Consider the following 14,756-nt stretch of genomic DNA (forward strand, 5'->3'; position numbering starts at 1 on the left):
ACAAACATACAACTAATATTCGGAAATGCAAAACTCATATCAAAATACAATATGAATGTTCACATTTATAACTAACATGCAATTAGCCTTAAAATAAAAAAAAATAAAAAAACTGAAGTCATACTGATGTAAACATTCACACTGCAACTTAAAAATGCAAAACCAAATTGAAAAAAGTAATTCGACTATTCTAATTGTTCAACAATTACAAAAACGATTGTCCAACCAACAAGCATAGTAATATATAATATATAACAAATTATCAAACAATATACAAAAATTTATCAAATAGTTCATATACATTGATGCACCTTTTCAGAAAAATCTATATATAATCAACACCGACATAATATTAGCGAATAAACTATACAATACCAGTGACTACATAAACTAACAAATAAATTACAATTCGTGTGTAACAGTGGCAAAAAAATGACGATCTTTGAAGACCTCCAGCAAAATTACTACTATGTCACCTTTGAGGGTGTCATGACCCGAACCCACCCCTAAAAATTTAGGTCATAACTGGCCGGTAATCTCTTGATTACCTTCGGCCTCAAACAAACATACAGAGTATTTATAGTAATGGGGCCAAAAGCGGAAGAACATAACAAAAGAATGAGTCCATTGAGCTATACCAATATGAGCAAAATGTAACACATCCACGTCACTTACATACCCATGCAAAAAGAATATAAGTATTGAAAGAAATTTGTGCATAACGTTTACAAACCCAAGACCACATTAGTAAACAAAGTGTGTGTCAATTTTCGACCACATTGCCAATCAAGCACTCAGCTGGAGAACACTGACAAAATAGATTAAGCCCGAACAACCTGTCACAGAAAGATAAAAATCCCGCGATGGTTCGTCCACCCAGGAGCACTCCGACGATCAAGTCAGTAAAATATTTCTCAAAGATAACCAATAGTGCTTAACTCACTAGACAGAGCATAAAAGACGTACCTTAGACCCATAAAGGTGCCTCTCTTTTATAGCCAATACAAACCTAATCCCAATAGAAGCCTAGCTTCAATGGATTTAGGATTACTGCTAATCTTAGACTCCCAATAAGATTGGGATAAACTCTCTAAGAGTCTTATCTTTACCCAAACTGAAGTCTTCTCCCATTCTAGGACTCTTGTCCCTTTTCCCCTTATCCCGGATTCCGGTATTCTTGTAGATAACCTCAGCCTAGCCGAGATTATCTCAGCATCATGACCAAGACACGTGGCACCCCGGCTGGCACTTCGGTGACACCTCAGCCACATGTCGACATTCAAAATTTATGTCCCCACAACTGGCCCCTAGGTTCTATTACCTCGGCATCCTGAGGTAATAGAACCTATATCATTCCTTCCTTTAATTATGACCCCAGTTTAACTTCAACTTGTAAATTTTTCATAAATTTCAACAAGTGTTAAACATGACCTCGGTTTAACTTCAACTTGTAAATTTTTAAAATTTCAACAAGTGTTAAACATGTCCTTGGTTTAACTTCAACTTGTAAATTTTTAAAATTTCAACAAGTGTTAAACATGCCCTTGGTTTAACTTCAACTTGTAAATTTAAATTTCAACAAGCGTCAAACATGACCTCGGTTTAACTTCAACTTGTAAATTTAAATTTCAACAAGTGTTAAACACGTCCTCAGTTTAATTTCAACTTGTAAATTTAAATTTCAACAAGCGTTAAACACGTCATCAGTTTAACTTCAACTTGTAAATTTAAATTTCAACAAGTGTTAAACACGTCCTCGGTTTAACTTCAACTTGCAAATTTAAATTTCACCAAGTGTTAAACTAATCTTAGCTTGTAAATTCCAGCTCCCAAGCATCATTCTCCAGCCCTCTGCCCCCTAATGTGAACTTAAGTTGCACTTGGGTTCTCATTAAGCATATGGCTTTTGAACTTGTTGCCGAGGTCATATTCAAACAAAGACTGGCCGAGGTTACCAATCTTGGTCTCTTTGTTTATCTGATTGGCATGTACTGAGTTCAAGTCTGTGTTTGACTCTTGAACTGTCTTGGGCTGACCTTCTTGTTGTAAGCCTTACCAAGGTGTTACTGGTATGCCCACAGCCGAATTTCTCTTCTCTCGCATGTTGCAAGTGGATTTCAACAACATTTTTATGCTTTTTTACATAGGCTTCAGCTTCCTTTTCCCTACGATATTGCTCTATGGGCAAGGGATCTGCTCCCTGCATGGCTTCCACACACTCCTTTGTGGACCTTATATAAAAATTCTTTAACCTGGGAATGATGTACACATCGTAATAGAGGTCCAATTAAAACCCTTCTGTATAGATGGCCTTCTGCCGACAGGCAAAACCTGGCCGACTTCAGTCTGAACTTGTGTTCTTCCTTTTTACCTTCAAGGATCTAAGATCTTCTTACTTAGGCTGAGCTCTTCTCTTCTCGGACTTAATTATCTAGGCCAAGATCTTGTCTTTTGGGATCTGGGATCCAGGATCTACTCACTTGAGCTGAGCTCTTGTCTTCTCGGACTTAATTATCTAGGCCAAGATCTTATCTTCTGGGATCTGGGATCCAGGATCTACTCACTTGAGCTGAGCTCTTGTCTTCTTGGACTTAATCATCTAAGCCGACATCTTGTCTTCTAGGATTTGGAATCCGGGACCTAGGATCTGCTCACTTAGGCTGAGCTCTTGTCTTCTCAGACCTAATCATCTAGGCCGAGATCTTGTCTTCTAGGCTTTGGGATCTGGGATCTGGAATCCAAGATCTGCTCACTTAAGCTAAGCTCTTGTCTTCTCGGACCTAATCACCTAGGCTGAGATCTTGTCCTCCGGGATCTACTCACTTGGGTTGAGATCGTGTTTTCTGGGATTCTCTTCTCATTGATTCTCCATGCCTGACCTCCCGTGAAGGCCGGTGAGAATGTCCCTTGATCCTGTCGTGCTGAGGGACTGCAGGAATCTTTTTCTGCCCTCCTTTTCGGGTGTCTTTCTTGGTCGCTAAAATCGACGTATCTTGTAACGGAAATGGTGGCTGCATGACGTTGTTCTGCATCATGAAATTGACAACCGTTTACAGGTCTGCCAATTTGTCCGCCATTCCCTTTATCTCTTCGTCCCTCCGCAGATATCTATCTTTCCATACCTAGAGGTCGTCCTCGTTATAATACCCGCTTCGGTTCGATTTCTTTCGTACGTCGCCCTCCTGGCCAACGTCCTTTCCTCCGTGATGCGTATCACAAGTTTCCTCATTGCAGTTGTCTTCTTCGTCATCAAAGTCGATATGTTTCCCACTTTCAGTAGGAGTGTCATCCCTAACCTTCTCTTTTTGTCCGTCGTTGGCCATCTATTCTCTTTTCTTTCCCACAGACAGCGCCAAATTGTGTGTGCCAATTTCCGACCACAATGCCAATCAAGCACTCAACTAGAGAACATTGGCAGAATAAATTAAGGCCAAACGACTTGCAACAGAAAGAAGAGATTCCGATGGTGGTTCGTCCACCCGGGGACACTCCGACGATCAAGTCAGTTATCTCTCACAGATAGCAAAAGTGCTTAACTCACTATACAGAGCATAAAAGACATACCTTAGACCCATGGGGGTACCTCTCTTTTATAGTCAACACAATCCTAGTCCCAATAATAGCCTAACTCTAATGGACTTAGGATTACTGCTAATCTTGGACTCCTAGTAGGATTAGGATAAACTCTCTAAGAGTCTTATCTTTACCCAAACTGAAGTCTTCTCCCATTCTAGGACTCTTGTCCCTTATCCGCTTATCCCGAATTTCGGTATCTTCGCAGATAACCTCGGCCTAGCTGAGATTACCTCAGCATCATGACCAAGACACGTGGCACCCCGGCTGGCACTTCGGTGACACCTCGGCCATGTGTCGTCATTCAGAAATTATGTCCCCACACAAAGTAAGGACCAAGTATGATGTGAGTCAAGACAAAACTCTATCTCTAAGACATGACTCAATTGGGTCTCAAAAAGGATGGCCCCTGAAGTTGACTCTAAGGGTGTGCTCCATGCTACGAATTACCTACATGTGCATGCAAAAATTGGGTGAACGCAGCTCAATAAGTAACAATACAGTAAGACAGTGTAAATAGACAGTCATAAGATTCTTATAATACACAAAATCATATAAACAAAATGGCCTTAGGACCAATCATGCTTCAAAACAGCCTCGGGCCCTACGTATTTCAAAACGGCCTCGAGCCTAATATATAACAAAACGACATCAGGCCCAATTATGTATCAAAACGGCCTTGGGGCCAATCATATTTCAAAACGACCTCGGGCTCAATATATAACCAAACGGCCTTGGGCCCAATATATAACAAAACGACATCGGGCCCAATCATATTTCAAAACGGCCTCAGGCCCAATATATAACAAAACGACCTTGGGTCCAATCATATATCAAAATAGCCTCAGGCCCAACGTTGCACATGTCATATAACATTAATGAGATTTTTCATTTCAATCAATCACAATATCAGCACCAATCACCGTTCATGGTTCAAGGTACACAATAACTAACATATAAATATGGTATTATTACTCACAGTGATGATTGATCTTGCAGTGCTTCCTCCGGCACACGACCTACACCAAGCATGTTACACATGTATTCGATAAATAATTCGTTCATATCATATACATTTTCTTTTAGTGATTCACCAACCCTTTTTAATGGTTGTTAATCATGGTTTCACTCCCAAAAAGGTTTAAATAAGGTTTGAAATGCATTCTGGAAGTTGGGAGCATCAATACAAAAAAACAGGATTTTCCCCCTAGTTGGTCGCACATGCAGTCGGTCCAACCACTCGAGTGGTCTGGTTCTGCACGTGTGAAAATTGCAGCCGCTCGAGCGCCCAGTGTTGTCCAGCTTTAGTTCAAAGCATGGGCCGCTTGTGCGGAGCCCATGGGCACACGAGTGGTCTAGGCATAGCTAGATAGTCTGAAAATGGCTCAAAGATGAAAACATTTTGATCTCATTCCCAAGCCCAAATCCATGCAAAAACAACTCAAAAACATAATATATAAGCATGATACAAGTGTAATTCCACATTAAACATATAAATCTTGCATCAACATCAACTTCATGGTCTCATCTTTTCACAATTTTATGGTTTTACATACACAAGTCAAAATACAAATATTCATGAATGATTTTCTCACAAATCTTGTTTATGTGAACCATCTAGGGTTTATTTCATAGACCAATCATAAAAATGAACTCAAATCAAACAAGGTGTAGAGATTAGGGTCCAATTTCATGTCTTTAGCTCTAGCCACCACACAACTCAAACCTTAGCTCAAAATTCCTAATTTCTTCATGATTTCTTGACAAAGATGAGTTAGAGACAAATTTTGTAAGTAAATTTCCATACCTTAACTCAAATCTATGGTTGGCCCCTTGATTCCTTTCAAATCCCTAGCTTTCTCCTCTTTCTCTCTCTCTAACTCACACTTTGGAGCCCTTTTCCGACAAAAGAAGAACAAAAGAGGCTATACATATATAACTTAACTCAAAAATCTTAATTTATTCATTACGAATCATAATTTTCAAAATCTCACCAAAGGCTCTAAAAATTATGTTAATCATAGCTGTGAAGTCGGTTTTTGTTTATCGCGTCTCTACAACCTTCAATTTCAGTTTAAAGTTTCAATTGCAATATATATTCTTACTTTCAACAGATATTTTTCCAAATTCACATATTTCCCATACTTAAACTTGTAATTTCATATCAAACACATAATTATATACATAATTAAGCATAGTACAAGTTGGGTCATCACAGAGGGTTATTTTGGAAATGCCAAAAAAGCTGACTTGTGGCGCCCTAAAATAATTAACATTATCTTGCCTCATATTAGTGCTGCGATTGATTTAATAATCTCATAACTTCTATTCATTATATCTTTGATCATTATAAAAAGTGGCATATGCAATATATATTCACCAATCCTAGATTCTAAATCTATAGCATATGGCATGGATACAAGAATAAAAAGAGAAATAAAACCAAGTAATGAAATGCCTTAATAATTACACATGGATACAAGAATAAAAAAAGGAAATAAAACCAAGTAATGAAATGCCTTAATAATTACAACTTTTTAAGACGATGCGTGGTTACAACAAAATGAGTTTAAACTCAATACAAGTAAAGCCTTGGGCTTAAACAAAAATAATTACATTAAGAAAACATAAATGAAGCCTTAAGCTAGGGTGAGCCATAGCCCAGTAAAGATACTCTAACACAATATATGAATCTTATCAAAATTATAAAGTGAATGCACATACATGCCATTTGTCAAACATTTCTCGTTTTCCATCTCAAAATAATGTAATGCTAGATTATAAATCAATTCATGAAAATAACCCTTTTATATCAAAAAAGAGGGCAGTGGATATAACACACTGGAAATCTCTAAGTACGTTTCTGCCAGTAGGTTATATAAGCACTACCGAAACCATTTTACGGATACTAATCAAAAGGATCGACACCTAACTGCTCGGGTTTCTAGACTTTCACCGGATACACCAGCCAACATAATAAAACCACAACCACACCCCCTAACCAGATTCACCACGATATTCACCCATTTTTCTCAAAATTAATACATTTACAATGTTCAATAAGAAATGATGCTCAATGCACAATGTATAAGAAATTAGTTTCAATTCAACATAATTCTCGTTTAATGTCTACAACAATCAATACTATCTTCCACCAATAGCTCAAAACATATGTTTCTATTCAATAGATAATTTCCAATCAAGGATACAATTTTATCAATTATAATGGGAGTGATACTACATATTTAACTCTGCCATCATCATCAAAATAAACATTGTTCCAATTTCACAATACCCAATATCATTTTTCATTTTCCCTTTACAATTCCAAATATCCAAAAATCTAAGACAAAACCCCCTTTGTTTTACCAAATCAATTTCAAGAAGAAACATAGACCATTTTAACATATCTCACTCATAAATACATCCCACAACCATTTTCAAAAATCCATTTGGAAAACCCCTCTTTTGATTTCAAATCCAAACCCTAGGCTTTTCCAAAATTTCCCAAATCAATACCCCTTTAAAAATAAATAATAAATAAATAAAATAACTAAGCTAAAAATCATATAAAAGAGTCAAAGAAATTCATATCTCAAAGTTGAAGACACGAAGAAACGATGGGTAAAACTTGACAGAGTCAAAAACACGAAATGCTCAGATTAAAATGAAGCCCTTGACATGCTCAACTTTTTAGGGTAAGGAAACCCATGGATTGAGAGTATTTGGGGCTAGAAATGATAACTAGAGAGAGTCTGTACATGGATCTAGGGTTTTGGAATGTTTAGAGAGAGAAGGAGATGAAAAAGTGATTGAGAATAGCTTCTTTTTGGACTGATATATGCATAGACCGCTCGAGCACAGAAATGGTGGCTCGAGCGACCAAAACCACCGCTCGAGCTCACAATGACTCCCTCCCAATAGTTGAAACCTACAAAAGATCGCTCGAGTGCAAGAAATACCACTCGAGTGAAGATATCAAACCCTCAACAGTTTTACAGACTGTAAAAGATCGCTCGAGCTCATGAATGGTCGCTTGAGCGAACAAACCAAAATCTAGGCAACAACTCTTTAAAAAACTAACTTTCCAATCTGTTTCAAATGTAATCAAAACTCTTAATAGACAAAATCAACACGCAACAAGATGGAAATGAAATGGACAACAGCTAAATATATGGGTTTTCAGACCGAAAAGCAACAAATAAGTCGGATCTAAACCAGAATTGTTATATGACTTTTTTGTTTATTACAGAAAGACGTGCCAAAAATAGAGAGATGATGTGATCCAAATAAACCAAAGCCAAAAAGGTGAAATTTTTTTTTTTTTTTTTTACACTTCTCAAAAGAGGCTTGAATGAGGTTTTTATGAGAGGGCTTTGGTTTCTAACAAAGGCGAAACGTTTTCTTCTATTATGAACCATATGTCTCTCCACATATATCTAGGGTCACTTAGGTAAAATTGCATTATATTATGAGGGTTGCTATATACCCCTACCTTTTTTCTTTGGTCCTCCATTTTTTTGAACCCCTACCTAGCTAAATGAGTCCCCTTTATTTTCTCTTTAAACCTTCACCTTAATTCTAACTATATCATCTCCCTAACCCACCCTCCTAACCCAACCACTACCAGCTCTGGCCATACCCTCCTCCGCCATCTCTATCTCCGGTAACCAACCCGTTGTTGTCGTCTAGAACAGACTGGCGACCAACCCACTACCGTTGTCCATCATCTAGTGGATGAGGTTGTCTGTTACTAATATTCAATAATGAAAGTTGTTGGGTTTCCATGTGTTTGCAATTAGAATTTTTCGATTTGCTAGTGGGCGTCTCTCTGGATGGGTTTCCTTACATTTGATTACGATTTACGGTGGATGGTTGTCCGCTATTGGCTTCGATTCACTAATCTCCAAGATTTGTGTTGGTGTCTTTCCGGTTACGGGTGGCGCCGTCACAGGGTTACTCTGGCCTTATCGTGATGTTGTTGTTGTTCGATTTGTACCCAATCTGATGTTTAGATTTGTTGTCTCTTTTGTTTTGCTAGTATTTTCAATCTAGAATAGTGATTTTCTATGATCTAGGTTGGTGCTTTTGGTTGTGGGCATCATCATGACTCAAATGTCCAGCTACAGTTTCGGAGCTTTGTGCGAGGTTTTCTGGCGTTGGTCCATGGCGGTGGTTGGGGATGACAACAATGTTCTAAAGATAGTAATGTTGCGATAATGGCAGTGGTTGGCTAGCCGGGTGGCGTTGGAGGTGAGGATGGTGAACGGCAACTGCCGGATGTGATAGAATTAGGGTTAGGGTTTTGAAAATTAGGGCTAGAGGGTTAGAGATGAGGATAGAAATGGAATTTTATTTTTGGACAAAATTGAAATGAAAAAAATGAAAAAGAAAGGGTTCAAAAAAATAAGGTAGGTGTAAGTAGCAACCCTCTATATTATTTATTGTCGTTGTAGGAGAAAGTTTTGATCAAAACTTCCTTCTAATTTGACGTATTATTGGTGTTAATTTGTATTATATAAATACATTTTAACTTGACTAATTTAATATTTATATTATCAAAGAGTAATGTTAGAAATTATAAAAAAAAATATCATGAAAGATTCTCCACTATTAGATTACAAATACAATAAAACACTATACACTAATTAAAGGATGAAAATTTTTATAAAATATTTCATAATATTTTTTTCATAATTTCTAATATTACTCATTATCAAATTGTAAAAATGGTATATCATATTTCGTTAACTTATTAATATGCCATTGATTTAAGTTTTGTTAGCCTTTGTTTGGGAAGTAAAAGTTGGGACTTTTTTTGCTAAAATAGTCACAAAAAAAGAAAAGAGTCTTTTGGGAAGCTAGTAAAAAGCGAGCTTCCAGTTTTTTACCTATTTTGGGTCACATCAACTCTCACATAACTTATCCACAAAAAGACAAAATAAGTTAAAAAAGTCACAAAATCAACTTTTTACCAACTTCCTAAAACATCTTAAAATAGGCTTTTTAGCTCAATAAGACAAAATATCACTCCAACCCATAATCATTATATTATTTCTCTCACAAAAAGTCAAAAAAATTAAAAAATCCTTTCCAAATAAAATTTTTTAACCACAAACTAAAATAACTAAAAAGTCAAAAAGGTAAAAAATCAATCCCTTCCCAAACGAATACTTTGTAGGTGTTTGAGAAGTGAGTTTTATGTAGTTTTTTTTAGTTGTAGGATATTATTGGAGAATTTTTTTTTTGTATTTGGGAAGATAATAAATTTTTTTGTTGTTGGATGTGATATTTATGAAAGAAAAAATTAAATTATAGAATTGAATGTGAGATTTTGTTTGTATTTAATTTTTTTGGATTTTATAAAACTTTTGTCTTGTAATAGAAAAAATCAAAAAAAAAAAAAAAAATCCCAAATCCAAGTTTCCAAACACCACTTTGTGACTCAAATTTCTTCAAACATTGGGCTGGTAAAGAGTGTTTTACCCTATTTTTGGAGCTGGCACCTCAAGACTCTTCCGGAAGCCGTTGGAACTTTGAAGGAAAACAGAGACAAGCAGAGAGAGAGAAAGATAAGGGAGATTGCTGGAGAGAGAGAGAGAGAGAGATGTCGGGGGGAGAGAGAAAAAGAAGCGTGAAGCTGTTGTGCCCATCTCTATCAAAAAAAGCGGTGGTGCCATTTGTGGTTTGGGATGATGAGAGGCTTGACCTTGGCTCCATAGCTCGGACCTTCGGGCTCGACCCCTGGACCTTGAAGCTCAACGGCCACTTCGTAAGCAGAGGGGTCGATCTCATTGCCTCATCGGTCACGTGGAAGTCCCTTCTCTCTTTCTTCTCCTCACGTGGTTTGTCCACCGGAGCCACCGACTCCGACCCCCTCATCGTCCACGGCCACCTCTCCAAACTCCCAACCAAGCGTAAAGTCCTACCTATCTATTTTCTTTCTTGTGTTTGGTTAGTGAGAAACTTTTTAATATTGCAAAAATGTAAAAACAAAATTGGAATTCTTCAACCTAAATTTGTTACCTCTGTTGTATTTAGTTTTGAAGTTGTAACTACTCAATCAATTATTAATTTAGGTAAATATGAAGTACTGGTTCTTCTATCGATTCTGGAAATAAATTTGTGCAAGAAACTCTAGGAAAAAGAAAGAAATTTGGGAGACTGAATCAAACTTGCGGTGTTCTGATTCAAGAAAAATCAGAATCCTCCAGTTTTGTGAGACTAGCTCTAGGACAGTTACTTGATTCAGTTGAGTTGCTAATTTTTATTTATTTAGTTTTATTTTTTTTTTAGCAACTAAAAAACAAGAAAAGCTTGGTTGATTCAGTGTTTTCTTTTTCCTTGAGCGGAATTCTTGACCTTTGGAATTAAAGAAATCATTTAATTTGTGTTCTTGTGCTTCTTCTAGTACTCTTCTTGTTTTTGTATTCCAACATTATCTACTGTTATTGCTTCCTAGCACCAATCCGCTGAGAGGTGTCTTGTATTTACTGTGTAAGGGGCCTGTGTAACAGAAAAGAGTGTTGCGGAGTGTTCTTGTAATCCTTATTAGTGGATTTTGATTGTTTCCGGTGCAGACATAGGCATGTCGCCAAACCACATATATCTTGTTTTTGTGTCTGTTTGTTCTCTTGTTATTGTTTATTGTTTTGTCGTTGTAACCACGTTCTTGTATAACACCATCTTAGATGCATTGTTTCTCTTCATTTTGGAAATTTCAAAAGAAATCCTCTACTTCGCTGTGGTTTTATATGAAACATAAAATGAGAAATGTAATGTGGGTGGTAAGAACATGATAGAGAAATGACAAGACATGACGATCTGGTTTCACCCAAATCCAAACTGAAAGATCCCATCCTTTAATTTAATTCCGAATTTGATTACCCAACTAAATCCGAGTCTGCATAAATGACTTTAATAAATCCAATCCAATCCAAATCTGAATCTGAATCTGATTACAATTGAAACCTATACCCTAGCAGGAAAATATAACTTCTAAGGTGTTGCTTTGTGTTTTGGCATGTATTAATGTCTGTTTAGGTGTCGCTAAATATTTTAATCTAAATAATAATAATAATACTAGTAAGGAAAAAATAAGGGTTGGGTAAGATTTAAGAATTGGGTGCCCATGTCAAGCGGATTCGGATTAGATTGTTCATTATCAGATTTGGATTTGGATTAATGATTAATCAGTTCGAATTGGATTCTACCAAATTTGATTTGAATCTGACCACTATAGGGAGGGAGGTATGAGGACTTGTGGAACTGAGAGAGTAAGTGATGGCAGCTGTACAAATATAACCAATATATCTATCTTCGTATCCCCACTTGGAAGGGTTAGCTTAGGTATGTCTTGGCTGAAACTGAAGGTCTTTTATATTTTACATGTCACTTTAATTACCCATCAAATATGTAACTATTCATTTTGGCCTTTTCTTTAATGTTTATGGGTTATGCCTTTATTGAAAGGACTGTACTCTGTAACTATGCTAATCGAAAAATAGTTTGGACATCAAAAAAACTGTCTGGCATGCTGCTGCAACATCATTACTTTGAAAAAACTGTCTGGCTGGGATACGGTAACAGCTATATATATTTTTTTATTTGCTATATGAATATGTATTTAGGGTTAAAAAAAAAAAAAACAATCAATCTATATGTAGGTGTAGTGTTATTGTTATTTTTTTTTTAAAAAAATTCTCCTCTTTCTTTCCATGTATTTCACCAACCCTAAATCAAATTTCTAAAAGTTTAAAAAAAAAAAGAAAAAAAAATACACCATAAAAGTGGCCTAAGGTGTATCTAAACACACGAAATATGTGTCCATGAAGTGTCCTCTTGAAAATAAATAAACATTGACACGTTGTGTGTCTGACACTTGGACCCCACGTGCAATGTCGTGTCGTGCTGGTGTCTGATACGTATCAAACCTAAACACACCCATTTTCAAGTGACCATGCTTCCTGAGTTAGGTTTTCACAAGGCAACCTATACTCAATACCATAATTAATATCATTGCTACCAAGTTTGGAAAAATGGTGAGAATTATCATTATTGCATATTGTTATGTTTTTTTGTTTTTGGTGAATAAGTCATAAAATAAAAACAAAAGATATACACAAATACAAGGGGCATGCCCTAGGCCCTAAACCCAACTATACAAGCAACCTAAAACAGCCTAAAAAGGCCAGCCAAACACAGAACAAGCTGAGACAAAACAGCTACAACTAACAAAAACAAGTAGAGAACCTGGAAAATCCAAAGCTATTAACTGGATGGATAAAGATACAAAACAATTAAATAACTTAGAATTATAACACAGATTGGAAGACTAAACTCAATCTGCAAAACATATTTTGATTCCTTAATTATGTTCAGGCTCCCCATACAAACAGTATGTGGACCATGAACACATTCTATAGGCTCCAAAAGCTGATACAAAAAAGACTATCCCTTACACAGCCCGTAAGGGTAAACCAACAAAAGATCTCCAAAATATTCACCCAAACAACAGTACCATAGTATATCAGATTCAACAGATATATACAATTTAAATAAAAGCTTTCTTCACACTTGAGGCGCCTAAAGCAGCCATCCCTTCTTGCTGCCAACTTCCAGAAATTAACAGACCCTGCCCAAGATACACAGATACATGAGTTCCAAAAATAGCAGCTATACAACAGCAAGTTATACACACCAGCTGCTGTATAATTGCACAAGCACACACTATATATTCTTACTACACTCAGCCCACTATATAGGATCTCACAACGCTATATTATATATTGTTATGTTGCTCCTCTATTCAGATGTGTTTTCCCTCCTTTGAAACTGAGCTGTGATTTTCCAGGAGCACATGACCCAGCAGATGTAGAAAATGGGATTTGCTATGCAATTGAACACCAGAGTAGCAGTGTAAACACGAGGCCACAACTTGGAGATACTATCTTTCTCAATAAGAAAAGGCGAAAGGAAAGCTGCTCAGGTAATGTCACTAATTTGAGGTGACAATTATGTTGTTGAATTTTGAGATTCCTGAGTTTTACTTTGTTGGTTTGTACTTTCTGCCTTTTCCCACAATTTCTTGCTATACCATATGATTATTATATGCTTATTTGATATATAGAGTGAAATTATTATATGTTTTGTTGTATGAACTGCCTAAACAAGAATTCTTGAACAGCAAACAACCAGTTCAAATATGCATGACGATGCAAGAGATGCTTTCTCATTACTCACAATAATTATAATTTTATAATTTACTGAACAAAATTTCAACTTTATAACTACCGAGTCATTTTAAGCTTGATTTTTCAGGAAATATTGACTGGGATAATGAAATCAACAAATGTGATGGTTTTGGACTGAAGAGAAAGCAATGCTCAGAAGATGTCAGCCCCTTGAAGAGGATAAGAATGATTGGAAGTAACTCAGGTACCTATAGGGTTAGGGTGTGCATTTTCAACCTTTTTCTGGTCTCCTATCACTTGATTTCTTTGTTTCAGGTTCAGAAGCATTGCTTCCGGTCTTTTGCTGATCTTGCAGGGTCTCAACTGTTTGATGTGTCCAATAATTAATTTTGTTATTCAAGTGATTCATTTCTTTATCGGCCTTTTTTCAGGTTCCCAAGCAGGAGAAAATGGAATCATTGCAAACACCCAATTTCGGTGCAGTTTCATTGGTGACAATATGACGCGGATAAGAGAAGATGAGATGGTCATTACTGCTCCTAGTAAAAAGACTAGAAGATGATTTCATTTTCATTTGTTTTTGTGAATCCAACTCTGTAAATACTACACAAACAGTTCTGTTTTGAAAAATCAAAGTTAGTTGAGTAATATCAGCCTTAATGGAATGACTTCTCATTGAATCTGTACTGCTTTAATTCCATAACATTCTTCATTTCACTCTCCGCATAAAAATAGCAACAGGTAAAAATATAACAGAAAATGATTGTGAGCGATGGAATCGGACATTCTGTTTGGCTGGGAAAAACAACGAAAAAATTGCCAACTGGTCCTATTCCGACTAAACTGTGTTTGGTGTGGTTATATTATTGCACAATTTGGTCCTAGTTATTAAAATAGGTGAATACAATTTAGTTTATAGTTTTATAGTTATGATTCTGATTTAGAATGTACCGGACCGTTTATATATATATATATATATATATATATAAT

The 14,756-nt window shown here is 36.3% G+C and overlaps 1 protein-coding gene across 1 annotated transcript; it reads left to right on the top strand.

The window, feature by feature from the left end:
* The first annotated feature begins 10,033 nt into the window (after positions 1-10,033).
* Positions 10,034-14,446, top strand: LOC114294364 (amino acid-ligase). Its single transcript, XM_028238490.2, has 4 exons — positions 10,034-10,490; positions 13,427-13,561; positions 13,894-14,010; positions 14,198-14,446. The coding sequence occupies exons 1-4, from the start codon at positions 10,181-10,183 to the stop codon at positions 14,326-14,328; spliced, it is 693 nt and encodes a 230-aa protein (XP_028094291.2). The 5' UTR covers positions 10,034-10,180; the 3' UTR covers positions 14,329-14,446.
* The last annotated feature ends 310 nt before the right edge of the window (positions 14,447-14,756 follow it).

The sequence above is a fragment of the Camellia sinensis genome, chromosome 3, assembly GCF_055761805.1.
Source record: "Camellia sinensis isolate YWXY chromosome 3, ASM5576180v1, whole genome shotgun sequence".
Lineage (NCBI taxonomy): Eukaryota > Viridiplantae > Streptophyta > Magnoliopsida > Ericales > Theaceae > Camellia > Camellia sinensis.